Source organism: Mercenaria mercenaria, chromosome 15 (genome assembly GCF_021730395.1).
Source record: "Mercenaria mercenaria strain notata chromosome 15, MADL_Memer_1, whole genome shotgun sequence".
Lineage (NCBI taxonomy): Eukaryota > Metazoa > Mollusca > Bivalvia > Venerida > Veneridae > Mercenaria > Mercenaria mercenaria.
Window position 1 is genome coordinate 51,859,142 of NC_069375.1, and position 13,203 is coordinate 51,872,344.

General features: G+C 36.0%; 1 protein-coding gene across 3 annotated transcripts in view; it reads left to right on the top strand.

Annotated features, from left to right (window-relative positions):
• LOC123563978 (FK506-binding protein 15-like) overlaps positions 1-13,203 on the top strand; it is a 241,413-nt gene that overhangs the window by 80,677 nt on the left and 147,533 nt on the right. For 2 of the 3 annotated variants that reach the window (XM_053524018.1, XM_053524016.1), the window contains exons 9-13: positions 3,996-4,166; positions 4,569-4,691; positions 7,877-8,042; positions 9,838-9,923; positions 11,786-11,867. In XM_053524018.1, the coding sequence (XP_053379993.1) occupies positions 3,996-4,166; positions 4,569-4,691; positions 7,877-8,042; positions 9,838-9,923; positions 11,786-11,867 (628 nt within the window). The remainder of the gene's footprint in view (positions 1-3,995; positions 4,167-4,568; positions 4,692-7,876; positions 8,043-9,837; positions 9,924-11,785; positions 11,868-13,203) is intronic. The other variant, XM_053524017.1, reaches the window with a different exon arrangement.

Consider the following 13,203-nt stretch of genomic DNA (forward strand, 5'->3'; position numbering starts at 1 on the left):
GCTTGGGCCTAGGATCATGAAAGTTGATAGGGAGGTTGGTCATCACCAGCAGATGACCCCTATTGATTTTGAGATCTGTATGTCAAAGGTCAAGGTCACAGTGACCCTGAATAGTAAAACGGTTTCTGGATGATAACTCAAGAACGCTTGGGCCTAGGATAATAAAAGTTGATAGGTTCTCTACCAAGTTTGTTCAAATTATCTCTCTAGGGTCAAATATGGCCTCGCCCTAGGGGTCATATGGTTCATAATTATAGTCTTATATAGGGAAAAACTTAGAATCTTCATGTCCATAACTTACATCATTCAAATTTGGACCACATGTATAGTTTTGGGTGGCAAGATAAACCTTGACATGAGTTGACCTTGATCTTGACCTAGTGACCTACTTTCACATTTCTTTAGCTACACCCTTCAAATTTGGACCACATGCATAGTTTTTTGTTCCAAAATAAAATTTGACCTTGATTTTGACCTAGTGACCTACTTTCACATTTCTCAAGGTACAGCCTTCAAATTTGAACCACAAGCATAGTTTTGTGTACTGCAATGAACTTTGATCTTGAGATTGACCTAGTGACCTACTTTCACATTTCTGAAGCTACAGGCTTCAAATTTGGACCACTTGCATGGTTTTGTGTTCCAAAATAAAATTTGACCTTGATTTTGACCTAGTGACCTACTTTCACATTTCTCCAGGTACAGCCTTCAAATATGAACCACATGCATAGTTTTGTGTACCGAAATGAACTTTGATCTTGGGATTGACCTAGTGACCTACTTTCACATTTCTGAAGGTACAGGCTTCAAATTTGGACCACTTGCATAGTTTTGTGTTCCGAAATAAATTTGACCTTGATTTTGACCTAGTGGCCTACTTTCACATTTCTCAAGCAACAGCCTTCAAATTTGAACCACATGCATAGTTTTGTGTACCAAAATGAACTTTGATTTTGAGATTGACCTAGTGACCTACTTTCACATTTCTGAAGCTACAGGCTTCAAATTTGGACCGCTTGCATATTTTTGTGTTCTGAATTGAAATTTGACATTGATTTTTACCAAGTACCTACTTTTACATTTTTCAAGCTACAGCCTCCAGATTTGAAGCACATGCATAGTTCTGTCTACCGATATGAACTTTGACCTTGAAATTGATCTAGTGACCTGCTTTCACATTTCTCAAGCCACAGCTTTCAAATTTGGACCACATACACATTGTTTTGTACCGAAATGAAATTTGACCTTGATTTTGACCTTGAGCTTGTCTTGAAATTTGGAACATTCAAAAATGGCTCAGTGGATGGTGCCAAGATCACTCTGTAATCTCTTGTTAGGTTAATAGGTTAAAGGTCAAGGTCAGATTAAACCAGAATGGTAGAACTTTTGTTTACAGTGAGCATGTAATTTCTGTTCCTTGTGCAATTACTGAATGCATCAAGGGGGGCATTTCGTGTTCGACGAGCTCTTGTTTAACTTAGAATTTTTGAGTCGGCTAAACGCTGTCAAGCGTTTGACGAGTCCTTGCTATCGCCCGATTTTTCATTCTTAAATGGCCTCACAACACAGCGAAGCGATGTAGTTCCATTAGATTGTCTCTAATTTCAGAGAGTTCATTGATCGAATGAAGTTCATTTATGTCAATCCTACTTGCTATGACCAATATACGATGTAATCTGTCATATTTATGACTTGTAATTGTGCAATACTCGAATAAAGCCACGTATTTTCTTCCGCGGTAACTCATTAAGCATAAACACGCATAACGATTCTGCGGGATTTGGTAATACATTTGCACATATGATTATGGTGACGAATTTTATGCCCTTTTGTCACAAAATAGCAAATATGATGTTCACAAATTCAAATAAAAACTGCATATTAACTTATTAGCCAAATTATCCATTTGTTACCCTGTCCGTTTCAAGAAATAATCTTTAAAATCATTGCGCAAATAACAAATTTATTGCGCTGTGCATTTTATGAATTGCACAGGTTTACCAAGCTTGCGTAACATCCAGCAAAAGACAAAATATAGTTCCAGAACATACTGCTAGTATTTTATTGAGTGGGTACCTCTGAAAGCATTGGAATGTCTCTTATCAAAGAGTTTACCACATCGATGAAATTAAATTATGACAGCTTTATTTTAAATGACCCGAATAAGATATGTGCAGTACGTTAATTCATCCGCGAGACTTCGCGGATGAATCCTAACTACATTCTGGACACTTGTCGGCGAACACGCGTGACCTGTTTATAACAACGCTTCTACGACTTTGCGTGGGTTGAATATTGCAGTCAGTAAACGGATAAATTATCGGAAGAAGAAGCTCTTACTGGTTTGTTTAGTTACTACTGATATTAAAAATGATTTTATTTCTTATTTTTCGAGAAATAAACAAATCGGCGAAACATTAAATTGTATTTTCTTGTAGCTTTTGAAATCGAAAGTAGATCGTCTATGTTTGGCTGCTTTGACGAAACGAAACAACTTTTTTATGAAAAGATTTAAATAAGAGGTAATTTAACCGTAAACTTCAATGTCAGATACTGCCAATTGCTGCTAAATGTCTTCGTATCATCACAATTTGTAAAACATATTGTTGAAACTGGAGAAAAGTGTAATCGTATCCGGATATAATATTTTGGGTAAATATCGAGCTGTGTTATGAAATTTTAACATTCAAGTAACATACATGATAGATATTATTGTAAAAGAAATGATTCTAGAATTTATTTTTATAACACCTACATATAATCTATATCAGACTCATATTCTAGTCCTGAGGCATGATCTGAAAGTAAAAAGATGAAGCGACAGTCATACTTTTGATATTGTAATACTAGAAAGAATCTAGGTAATATTTAAAAATTGAGATTTTCAGTTAAAATCGCAACAAAGGCTGTATCAAGGGTCTACATATTCAAAACTTTCTTGTGGTAATACCCCAAACCCTACTTGCAGGAGGGGGTATCCTCCCACACCCTTCCCCCATATTGCCACTTTACAGTTTGATACATTTGCCCTTTCACCACCTGCCGCAATGCCCATTTCAAAATCTGACTGCAATTTAAAGCGGAAAGAAACACCCCTCCCCACACCCACCCTGCTACCGACCACGTAAAATGGCTCAAACATTTTTCTGACCAGTCTGGGCATGTCTGTCTACATGAATCAAAATGGATAATTGAAAGTGCATGGACTTCGGGATTACAGACATGATTTTTAAGGGGTTAACAGGTCTGAAATAGAATAAATGATAGTTTTAACTAAAAAAGAACTGCATTTATTAATATCGGTTACACTATATATTGACGCTCAGCAACATTTACATACATGTATCTCTAAACGCAAAAGTAAGTATACTTTAAATTGACATCACTTATAATATGATTGAACAATACCTAACATATGACAAGGCTATCGCCAGGCCCATTATAATATCTGTAAAATATCAGTTCTTTCGTCCATCCGTTACAAATTGTATGTGGCAATCTGCGCTGTAAAATTTTAATATATAAATTGTCATATTCAAATTTTATCATGTGCAAATATATACCAGCCGATAATTGCCTCTTTTGGCAATGATGGAGGCAAATGTTTACTGGAAAAATATATATAGTCATGGGCAGTATCTTAGTGTCAGCTGTCAAATTGTAGTTTGTACTTTCAACATTTTTATTTCTGCGAACCACTCTTCAACTTTAGAGAAATATATTAGGTTTAAATACTTGTATAATGTCAATCAAAGTTTTACTAGGCATCGACCGAATGTTCATTTCATTTATTGTAACAAAATCTCTCTTTAGTTGGGGAAAAAAACTAAAAACAAACTGAAACTGCTAGACTATACTGTCAGTACATCAATCATTAGCCGACTCAGGCCCTTCAGGCATTTGATTTGGTTAAGTTTTATAAACTTTTTACTGGCAAAGCTCTAATGCAGAGTCAAGCAGCATGCTGTCTTATGGTCAGCTCTTGTTTCTTGTAGGTGAAGCTAGTTGGTAGAGAGTCCTCACCCACTCCAGCTCAGCCCCCACCTCAGCCGATGCAAGCCCCACCACCTGCAACAACACACGCAGGTACAGGGGATGCTGATGATTTTGATGATGATTCTACTGTCAAAGAAAGGACAAAATCTATAACAGAGCAGTTAACCCATGTAATTTGGTTTTTGCTAATTTTCCATTTAGCGTATTTGTTTTGATTCCTTGGGCAGATTTTAAGATGATTAATTGTGCATGAAAATGCATTTAAAGTATTTTTTCTAAATAATTAGAGAAAAACATTAGCTTTAGTAGAGATTTTTCTTATTTCCAAAGTATGGTGATGTTCCCTTTAAAGTGAAAATATATCTACATTAGTTTTTTTGTGTTGATATTGTTTTACCAGCTGCAAGCATTTTTGTATGTATCTAGATTATTTACAGTTGGTGTGTATTGTATTTGGTCTTAGATGTATCTGGTCCTTTATTTCAACTGATTTGTTTTGCAAATAGCTTGTTTACACTTGCTGAGAAGCAGGTGAACGTAAAGGTCAAAGTATGTTTTAAATTTGTTTTCAGTCACCACCCCCGGATACAAGTAAAGCCAAACTGATCTCTCGTATGGCTAAGATGGGCAAGCCAATGTTACCATTATCGGGGGCTGTAGCTGCTCACCCTGACAGTGAAGATGAACATGTTCCTGTAAGTACACATTAATCAGTTAACAAATCCCTTGCCAATCTTCCATCATCAATACCATGAAACTTTCACTTCATGACAGAAAATATATCTGTACAGATATTATTAGTTACACTGCTTGTGGATGACAGGATATGGGATATATGCTGTCGAGGAAATCCATATCAGGTGGGAGTGAAGCTCGAGCCTGATATGGAATTTTGAGACAGCGTATATCCCAACAAGCTGTGAAACAATTTTATCTTGCCGACTACTTACTTCCATGATACAATCAAAACATTTTGTAAATTAATAAATCTACTTACAGTGCAGACTGGAATCCTGCAGTCAATTGTTTGGTCATCATGTTTTGTTTATAGTTGATTAATACCAGCCATAATATGCACCATGACTTGTATTTTGAATGAATCACAAGACACTAATGCTTATTTATACAGAATATGAACAGGTCAGGGCTTTTCATCAAGAAATTGGGAAGAGGCCTTGGCCTTTCAAATTGGAAAATTTATGCGCGATAATTGTCTATTTTGGGAAAATAGTCGACTGGAAGTAAACACTGAAAGACAAATTAAATTTATCTCCCCTGAAACACAGACTAAAATCCAGGCCATGGAACATGATGGATTAGACTGGTCATGCGTTTCACGTGGTTCTGTGTGCTATAAGGCTATAGTACAACAAAAAACAGACAAATGCTTCCTCTAGAAATACTAAAATGTAAACAAAAATTTAACCATCTGTTGGCATGATTTTGGGAAATCTTACCTTGCATTTTGGGAAATATCTCTGCAAATGTTGGGAAAAAGTAGTATATTTTTGGAATGGGAAGTAGCCTATTATAGGCCTCTGTTATTATAAGGATGAAAAGCCCAGCTGGTTTAGATCAGAAACACAAAAAAGCTTTCTGTTCCATCCTTTCGAAAATCGTCAGATTTCACGATATTAGAAATGTCTTAAAACTTCGGCTTTCATCCTGTCCTTTATCTTGCAGGTAGATTAAATGATGCTACAACAAACTGCTTTGTAACAAATATGTCAACTCCTTTGTTTTGATTTAAAAAACAAGATTTCAACTACCATGTCTCCCATATGAGTTATTGTTCTTCTATTTCCGCTTTTATGGCTAACTTTTGTCCAGCCTAAACTCAGTAGGAGATTGAAAATGGGAAGAAAATATTAAATTTACTCTTGGAAACGATATCTATAGCTGGAGTTAATTAAGAAATAATTTATAGTAAAACAGTGCTTTATCACTATTTATACACGATGGGTGGTTATACGTCAGGCGTAATAATTTCACGAGGGCTCAGCCCGAGTGAAATTATTTCGGACGACATATAACCACCCGAGTGTATAAATAGGAATCAAGCACTGTTTTGCTATAAATTATTTCAATTCTAATATGTTCTTTATTGTAAAATTTATATCAAATATGATGGAACTGTTTCTTCGCGCAAGCATGGCGCCAATAGTAGGTATTTGTTAAAACACGCCAGGACCGTAACGGTAATATGTCTTGCAGCAGAATTCAGTTCGAGCGAAAATTATTGCGAATTATTCAGCAAAGCGGATAACTAATTCAGTATGTGTATATATTGATCAAAACTGTTGTGCAATGTGACATTTCGTTTAAAACATGTTATTAAGTAAAATATTTCATGATATTTAAAAGCGCTATTTCTCGTACGTGGCGCTAAATATCACGTTGACATGACATCAACGTAACATCGTTATGATGATTAAAGCATTGTTAGCCATATTAGAATTAATAATCTGACTTGATTCAATTATGCCAGCGATGCGGCAGCCATTTTGTTTTAATCAAAATTCATATCTGAAATGTACTGTCTCCATGTGACGTCTATTGACCAATAGAAATGCAAGAAACTTGTAGGAGGCGAGATGAAACATAATATGAAGCAAAAGAAGAGCTCTCATATTCAGATACCAATATCTGACTTTTGTTGTCCAATTTACAAAATTTTACTTTGTTTATGGACAATATTTCTTTACCATAGGTTTGGCTAAAACATACAGCCGAGACTGTTTTATGAGACTGACTTTGGGAAGCAGCAAAAAAGGTCACATATGACATGGAGTCTCTTAAAACAGTCTCACTTAACCGGCTGACGCTGGTTTCGTATATACATATATCAGATTGATTTTTCCAATTAAGTACATGTCTATCAGATATCTTTTAAGGAAGAGTGAAAACTGTTTAAATACTATTTCTTTGATTACATTTTGATAAAATAAAACATCAAAAATAGTTTCCATCATTCATTAAAATTTAGGCTCATGATCTGGCAAGAGAATAAAGACGGACAGTAATTGGGATTTTATAATATAAATGTTCCATTAGATATAGATGAACAATTTACACACTGAGGTTAATGTTCAGTTGTTCCATTGTGTATTAATGGTCCTGTGATATTTATTCATTTATTGAATGCATCTTTAAACCATGTTGATATTCTCGTTTCCTGTTAAATCCCGCCTTCATTTTGTTTCACCGGGAACATTGGTAATTATGCCCCAACTCCGAATTCTTCAGCGACGTTATACGCTGGTTTTCCCCGATCGAGCAATTCTAGTGCCTTAACACGATGTTCTAATGTCAAAACAGTTCTTTTTTACATTTTTCATCAGCCATTTTTTGTAAACAAAACCGTTCTCGCCTCAGACAACTTCACGCGAGATAACGAACGGTAACGCTGTTGTGTACAAACTTGGGAGGGAGCGTCTCAAAGTCGCTTAAAATGGTCTAATAATTGATTCGGGAGCCTGATTTCACAGTCACTTGTGGAGTAAGTCAAGGGGTTGCTTAATTCAGACTATTTTTATAGTAAATTGCGTCTGGAGCATAAAATAGGGTCGCATATGACAGGGAGTCACTAAATTCAGGGGGTCGTTAAGGCAGTCTCGACTGTAAGAAAAATCATGTCTGAAATATACTGATATTATAGGCTAGCCATTCCGTGTATTACGATTTTAGCAGCTAAATGTGGGAAAGTGCAGCAAAAGGCAGCTAATGCAGAAAAATAAAGGTAAATGTAGCAAAATGCAGGTAAATGATGCTAAATTCAGTTAAATGTGGCAGGATACAGCTAAGTGTAGCAAAATGCAGCTAATGTAGATAAATGCACTAGGTATACTTCTTCCTTAGAATACTGCAATTGATGTTCCAGGAGTCCCCAGTGCCAGTAGCCTCTGAACCAGTAAGAAAAGAAGTTCACAGACCAGTACCAAAAGTTGCTGCCCCTACCGCAGTTCCTCATCCTAGTCAGCCACAACAAGTGTTCCAGCAGACGTCTATACAAAGTCAGGTTCCTACGCAACCTGCATTCTTACAAAGTGAGTCAATCTGTGTAGTTTGGCATTTCTGTATTTCTGGAAAATTTCAATATATGACAGATGGATTTTTAGCTCACCTGAGCCAAAGGCTCACGATGAGCTTTTGTGACCGCTCAATGTCCGTCGTCAGTCGTCCGTCGTGCGTCTGTAAACAATTTCTAAAAAAAATCTTCTTATTGAAAAACACTGGGCAGAATTACACCAAACTTCACAGGAATGATCCTTGGCTGGCCCCCTTTCAAAATTGTTTAAAGATTTGAATTCCAAGCAGAACTCTGGTTGCCATGGCAACCAAAAGGAAAAACTTTAAAAATCTTCTTGTCCAAAACCACAAGGCATAGAGCCTTGATATTTGGCTTATGACATCGACTAATGGTCCTCTATAAAGATTCTTTAAATTATGCCCCTGGGGTGAAAAGAGGCCCCGCCCTGGGGGTTACAAGTTTTATATAGACTTATATAGGAAAAAACTTTAAAAAATCTTCTTATCTAAAACCACAAAAAATAGGCCTTTGATATTTGGTATGTAGCATTGCTTTGTGGTCCTCCACCAAAATTGATCAAATAAAACCCTGGGGTGAAAAGAGGCCCTGCCCCAGGGGGTCTCAAGTTTTACATAGCCTTATATAGGAATTTTTTTTAAATATCTTCTTTCCAAAACTGCAAGGCATAGAGCCTTGATATTTGGCATGTGATGTCATCTAATGGTCCTCTATGAAGATTATTCAAATTGTGCTCCTGGGATGAAAAGAGGCATGACATGTTCAGTTTTTCCGATCTTAAAACTGACTTTCAGTGACCATGAATGTGACCGTCTGACCTAGTTTCTAATATTTTAGCATCAGTGTGCCATTTCAAACATGTGGCTCATATTACTCAGGTGAGTGATTCAGGGTCATCATGACCCTCTTGTTTTGCACATGTAACTTATTAATGCAGTTTATAGTAACAATGATAATAATGGTAAGTAATGATAACTATATTTTAGGTGACATAATAAGAGTACATACAATACAAATTATAGTACATTGTAGTTATATATTAACTTATTAATATCTATTGTTATTGTTTTATGTAGTTATCAAATAAATGTGTGTTACCATGTTAAAAATAACCATCAATGTAAATCTTCAAAAATACTGAATCTTGCAGTTCATGATTGATAACTTATATCTGTTGAAAAAATTATGTGTAAAATTAAGTAATGTTGAAGAATCGGGGGCTCATAAACTTTAAACATTGCTTTTCGTGAAAGTGTTTTTCAACTAGTAATGTTCATTAAAACTGTGATGCATGTAATACATAGATATTCACATTCGCCCTATTTCCATTGAAACTTTTGACGTTTATTTCGTATGAACAGCAAAAGGAAAGCCGCGAAAGTTACATCATCACTGCTTAGTGATAACCAACCGCTGTTTTGACGACATCTGCGTAAAGTCAGGGAGAATGTTCCTTGGATGATGTCACAGTTGTTCTGTCTGGTGAACAGAATGGCCAGGAAGCTGATTTTAATGTTAAATGCTACAAATTATACGCAATTCATAATGTTATGTAGTTTACAAATGGAAAGGAAATATAATGTAAATATAAGAAATGAAACTATTTTTTTCTGTGTTCATGCAAAATGAACAACAGAATAGAATCGGCAAATTAAACATGAAACAAATTGAACATTCATGGATTTGCCGATTCTATTCTGTCATTCATTTTGCATGAACATCGAAAAAAATCATTTCATTTCTTAAATAAATGTAAACTAGCACCAGAAAACAGTTTTTCTTTTTTTTTTCAGATATACCTGGTGCTCAACAAATGGCAGTATTTCAACCTCAACAAAATTTCCTACAGCAGCAGCAACAACAGGCCAGCATGATGCAGGTATCAAACAAAATACATTTGTATTCTTTTCTTATTTTTCAACAATTTATGCTAAATGCTAGAGCTAGAATTTCAGTTTGAATAAAAACTACTCCTTTTTGCTTTTATAGAGTTTAAATAACTGATATTAATTACAAATAAGTCATCCGTCAAAAAATCCATGTGTTATATATTAAAATTTTCCAGAAGTACAGAAATGCAAACTTCACAGGTTGAATATTTTGTGATTGTTCAAGGTTAAGCTAGTTTGTTAGTTTCTAGAGTACATTGAATCTAAGTCATGTTGTTTTAGATTTAATGAGGTAATGTAAATGACGTCTTATATACTTTTGAAACAAAAGCCAAATTATATCTCAAGGAAAAATGAACATTTCGAAACAATAATTTTTATGCCCCCACAAAACAAAATTTGGGGTGTATATAGGAGTGCGCTTGTCTGTTGGTCTGTCGGTCCTTTGATTTTCATGGTTTCGGGACAATAACTCATGAAAGGCTTGACAGATTTAAATAATTTTTTGTACACAGGTGTAACATCAGGAAATACAGGTCAGTTTTGACTTTGAGATCAGTAGGTCAAAGGTCAAGGTCACAGTGACCCTGAACAGTTAAATGGTTTCCAGATGATAACTTGAGAATGCCTGGGCCTAAGATCATACATTTTGGTACCCAGATGTAACATTATGAAATAAGGTCTACGACTTTGAGGTCAGTTGGTCAAAGGTCAAGATTACAATGACCCTGAACAGTTAAATGTTTTCCGAATGATAACTTGAGAATGCTTTGGCCTAGGATCATAAATTTTTGTACACAGGTGTAACATCATGAAATACAGGTCAAGTTCAACTTTGAGGTCAGTAGGTCAAAAGATCAAGTTCACAATGACCCGGAACAGTTGAACGGTTTCCAGATGATAACTTGAGAACGCTTGGGGCTGGGATCATAAAGTTTGGTACACTACACAGGTGTTACATGATAAAATACAGGTCAAGTTTGACATTGAGGTCAGTCAGTCAAAGGTCAAGGTCACAGTGACCCCAAACAGTTAAACAGTTTCTGGATGATAACTTGAGAGCGCTTGGGCCTAGGATCGTGAAAATTGATAAGGAGGTTGGCCATGACCGGCAGATGACCCCTATTGATATTGAGGTCAGTACGTCACAGGCACAGTTCACAGTGAGCCAGAACAGTTAACCAGTTTTCGGACGATAACTTCAGAATGCTTGGGCCTAGGATCTTGAATCTTAACAGGGACGTTGGTCATGACCAGCAGATGGCCCCTATTGATCTTGAGTTCAAAAGGTCAAAGGTCAGGGTGACCCGGAACATTTAAACCGTTTCAGAACAATAACTTGAGAACGCTTGGGCTGACGACCATGAAACTTCATAGAGAGCTTGATCATGACCAGCAGATGACCCCTATTGATTTTGAGGTCAATAGGTCAAGCAAATTCTGCTTTGACATTGGCTTAGTTCTGTGACAAGGCCTGTTGTGGGGGTATAATTCGTCACTTCTGTGACAACTCTAGTTTTTAAGTTAAATTCATGTATATGGCATAGACAGTTAAAAAATATTATGTTAATGCAGTTTGAAACCTACTTGAGAATAAAAGATGAACCAAAGTCAGATTCGGTCCTGACCAATTGTCATCTAGGGTAAAGTTTTGGGACAATAATCCTGTGTGTGTATATAGTCAGATTCGGTCCTGACCAATTGTCATCTAGGGTAAAGTTTTGGGACAATAATCCTGTGTGTGTATATATATATATATATATATATATATATATATATATATATATATATATATATATATAAAATTGACATAAATTAGGAAAGTGTTTAATCTTTTTCTTTTCTGTTTCAGTCTGGGTTCCAGTCTCAGATTTTTCCAAACCAGTCACAGCAGGCTGTTCCAGGTAGCAACTTCCCTCCCTATGTAGTCCAAGGTATACTCGCTTCCACGCATTTTTCCTTTCAAGAGCACTTATATATAACTATTAGGTTAGAGAGCTTTGTTAAATAAATTGTCAACATTTTATAACTTTTGAACAATAAGATATACAGATAAGTGGTATTTCTTTAACTGAAACATAAAAAGTCCAAAATGTCATAGAAATTTAATGCTGATATTAATAGCTAACATTTTTGGTATTAAAGTCACTTCTTCCAGAAAAGTTGAAGTAAAAAAATCAGTGGAAACTTGGCTAGAATGTACAAATTTCTCCCAGTTGTCATGTAGTGACAGGGTGAGCATTTGTGATCACCCTTTGTCCATTGTCCATTCGTCCGTCCACAATTTTTTGTGAACACGATAGAGACCACATTTTGCAACTGATTTTAATCGAATTTGCACACAACTTGTATTGGCATAATATCTCGTTTCCTTTCGAAAACTGGCCATATCAGCAGATCCCATCATGGGTTCCAGAGTTATGGCTAAAATTTGCTATTTTGGCTTTTGCAGCCATAAAGATGGTTGGATTTGGTACAAACTTGCAAAATATCTTTAACAACAATAGATCTTGGATTCCATGATGATTATGTTAGATCCAATCATAGGTTCCTGAGTTAAGGCCCCAAATTGACCCCTGAAAGAGCCAGAATTTGTAAATTTTTCCCTTGTGAACATGATAGAAGTGACATTTTACATTCGATTTTAACCACAATTACACACAACTGAAGTCACAATAAGATCTCAGTTCCTTTCGAAAACCAGCTAGATTTCAATATGAATTTTAGAGTTACTGCCCCTGAAAGGAGCAAAATTTTCTATTCTGGCCCTTTCAGCCATATAGAGGTTTCATTTATGCTTTGATTTGACACAAGCTTGCACAGAATGTTTTTCTTGATGATCTCTAGGCAAAGTTTGAAACTGGATCATGTGGGGTCAAAAACTAGGTCACCAGGTCAAATCAAAGGAAAAGCTTGTTAACACCAGTAGAGGCCACATTTATGACCCTATCTTCATGAAACTTGGGTCAGAATGTTCATCTTGATGATTGTTGGGCCAAGTTCAAAATTGGGTCATGTGGGGTCAAAAACTAGGTCACCTGGTCAAATCAAAGGCCACATTTATGATCCTGTCTTTATGAAACTTGGTCAGAATGTTTATCTTGATGGTTCCTAGGCCAAATTCGAAACTGGGTCATGTGGGATCAAAAACTAGGTCACCCACTCAGATTAACGGGAAAGCTTGTTAACACTCTAGAGGCCACATTTATAACTCTGTCTTCACTAAACTTAGTGAGAATGTTTATCTTGATGATTCCAAGGCCAAGTTTA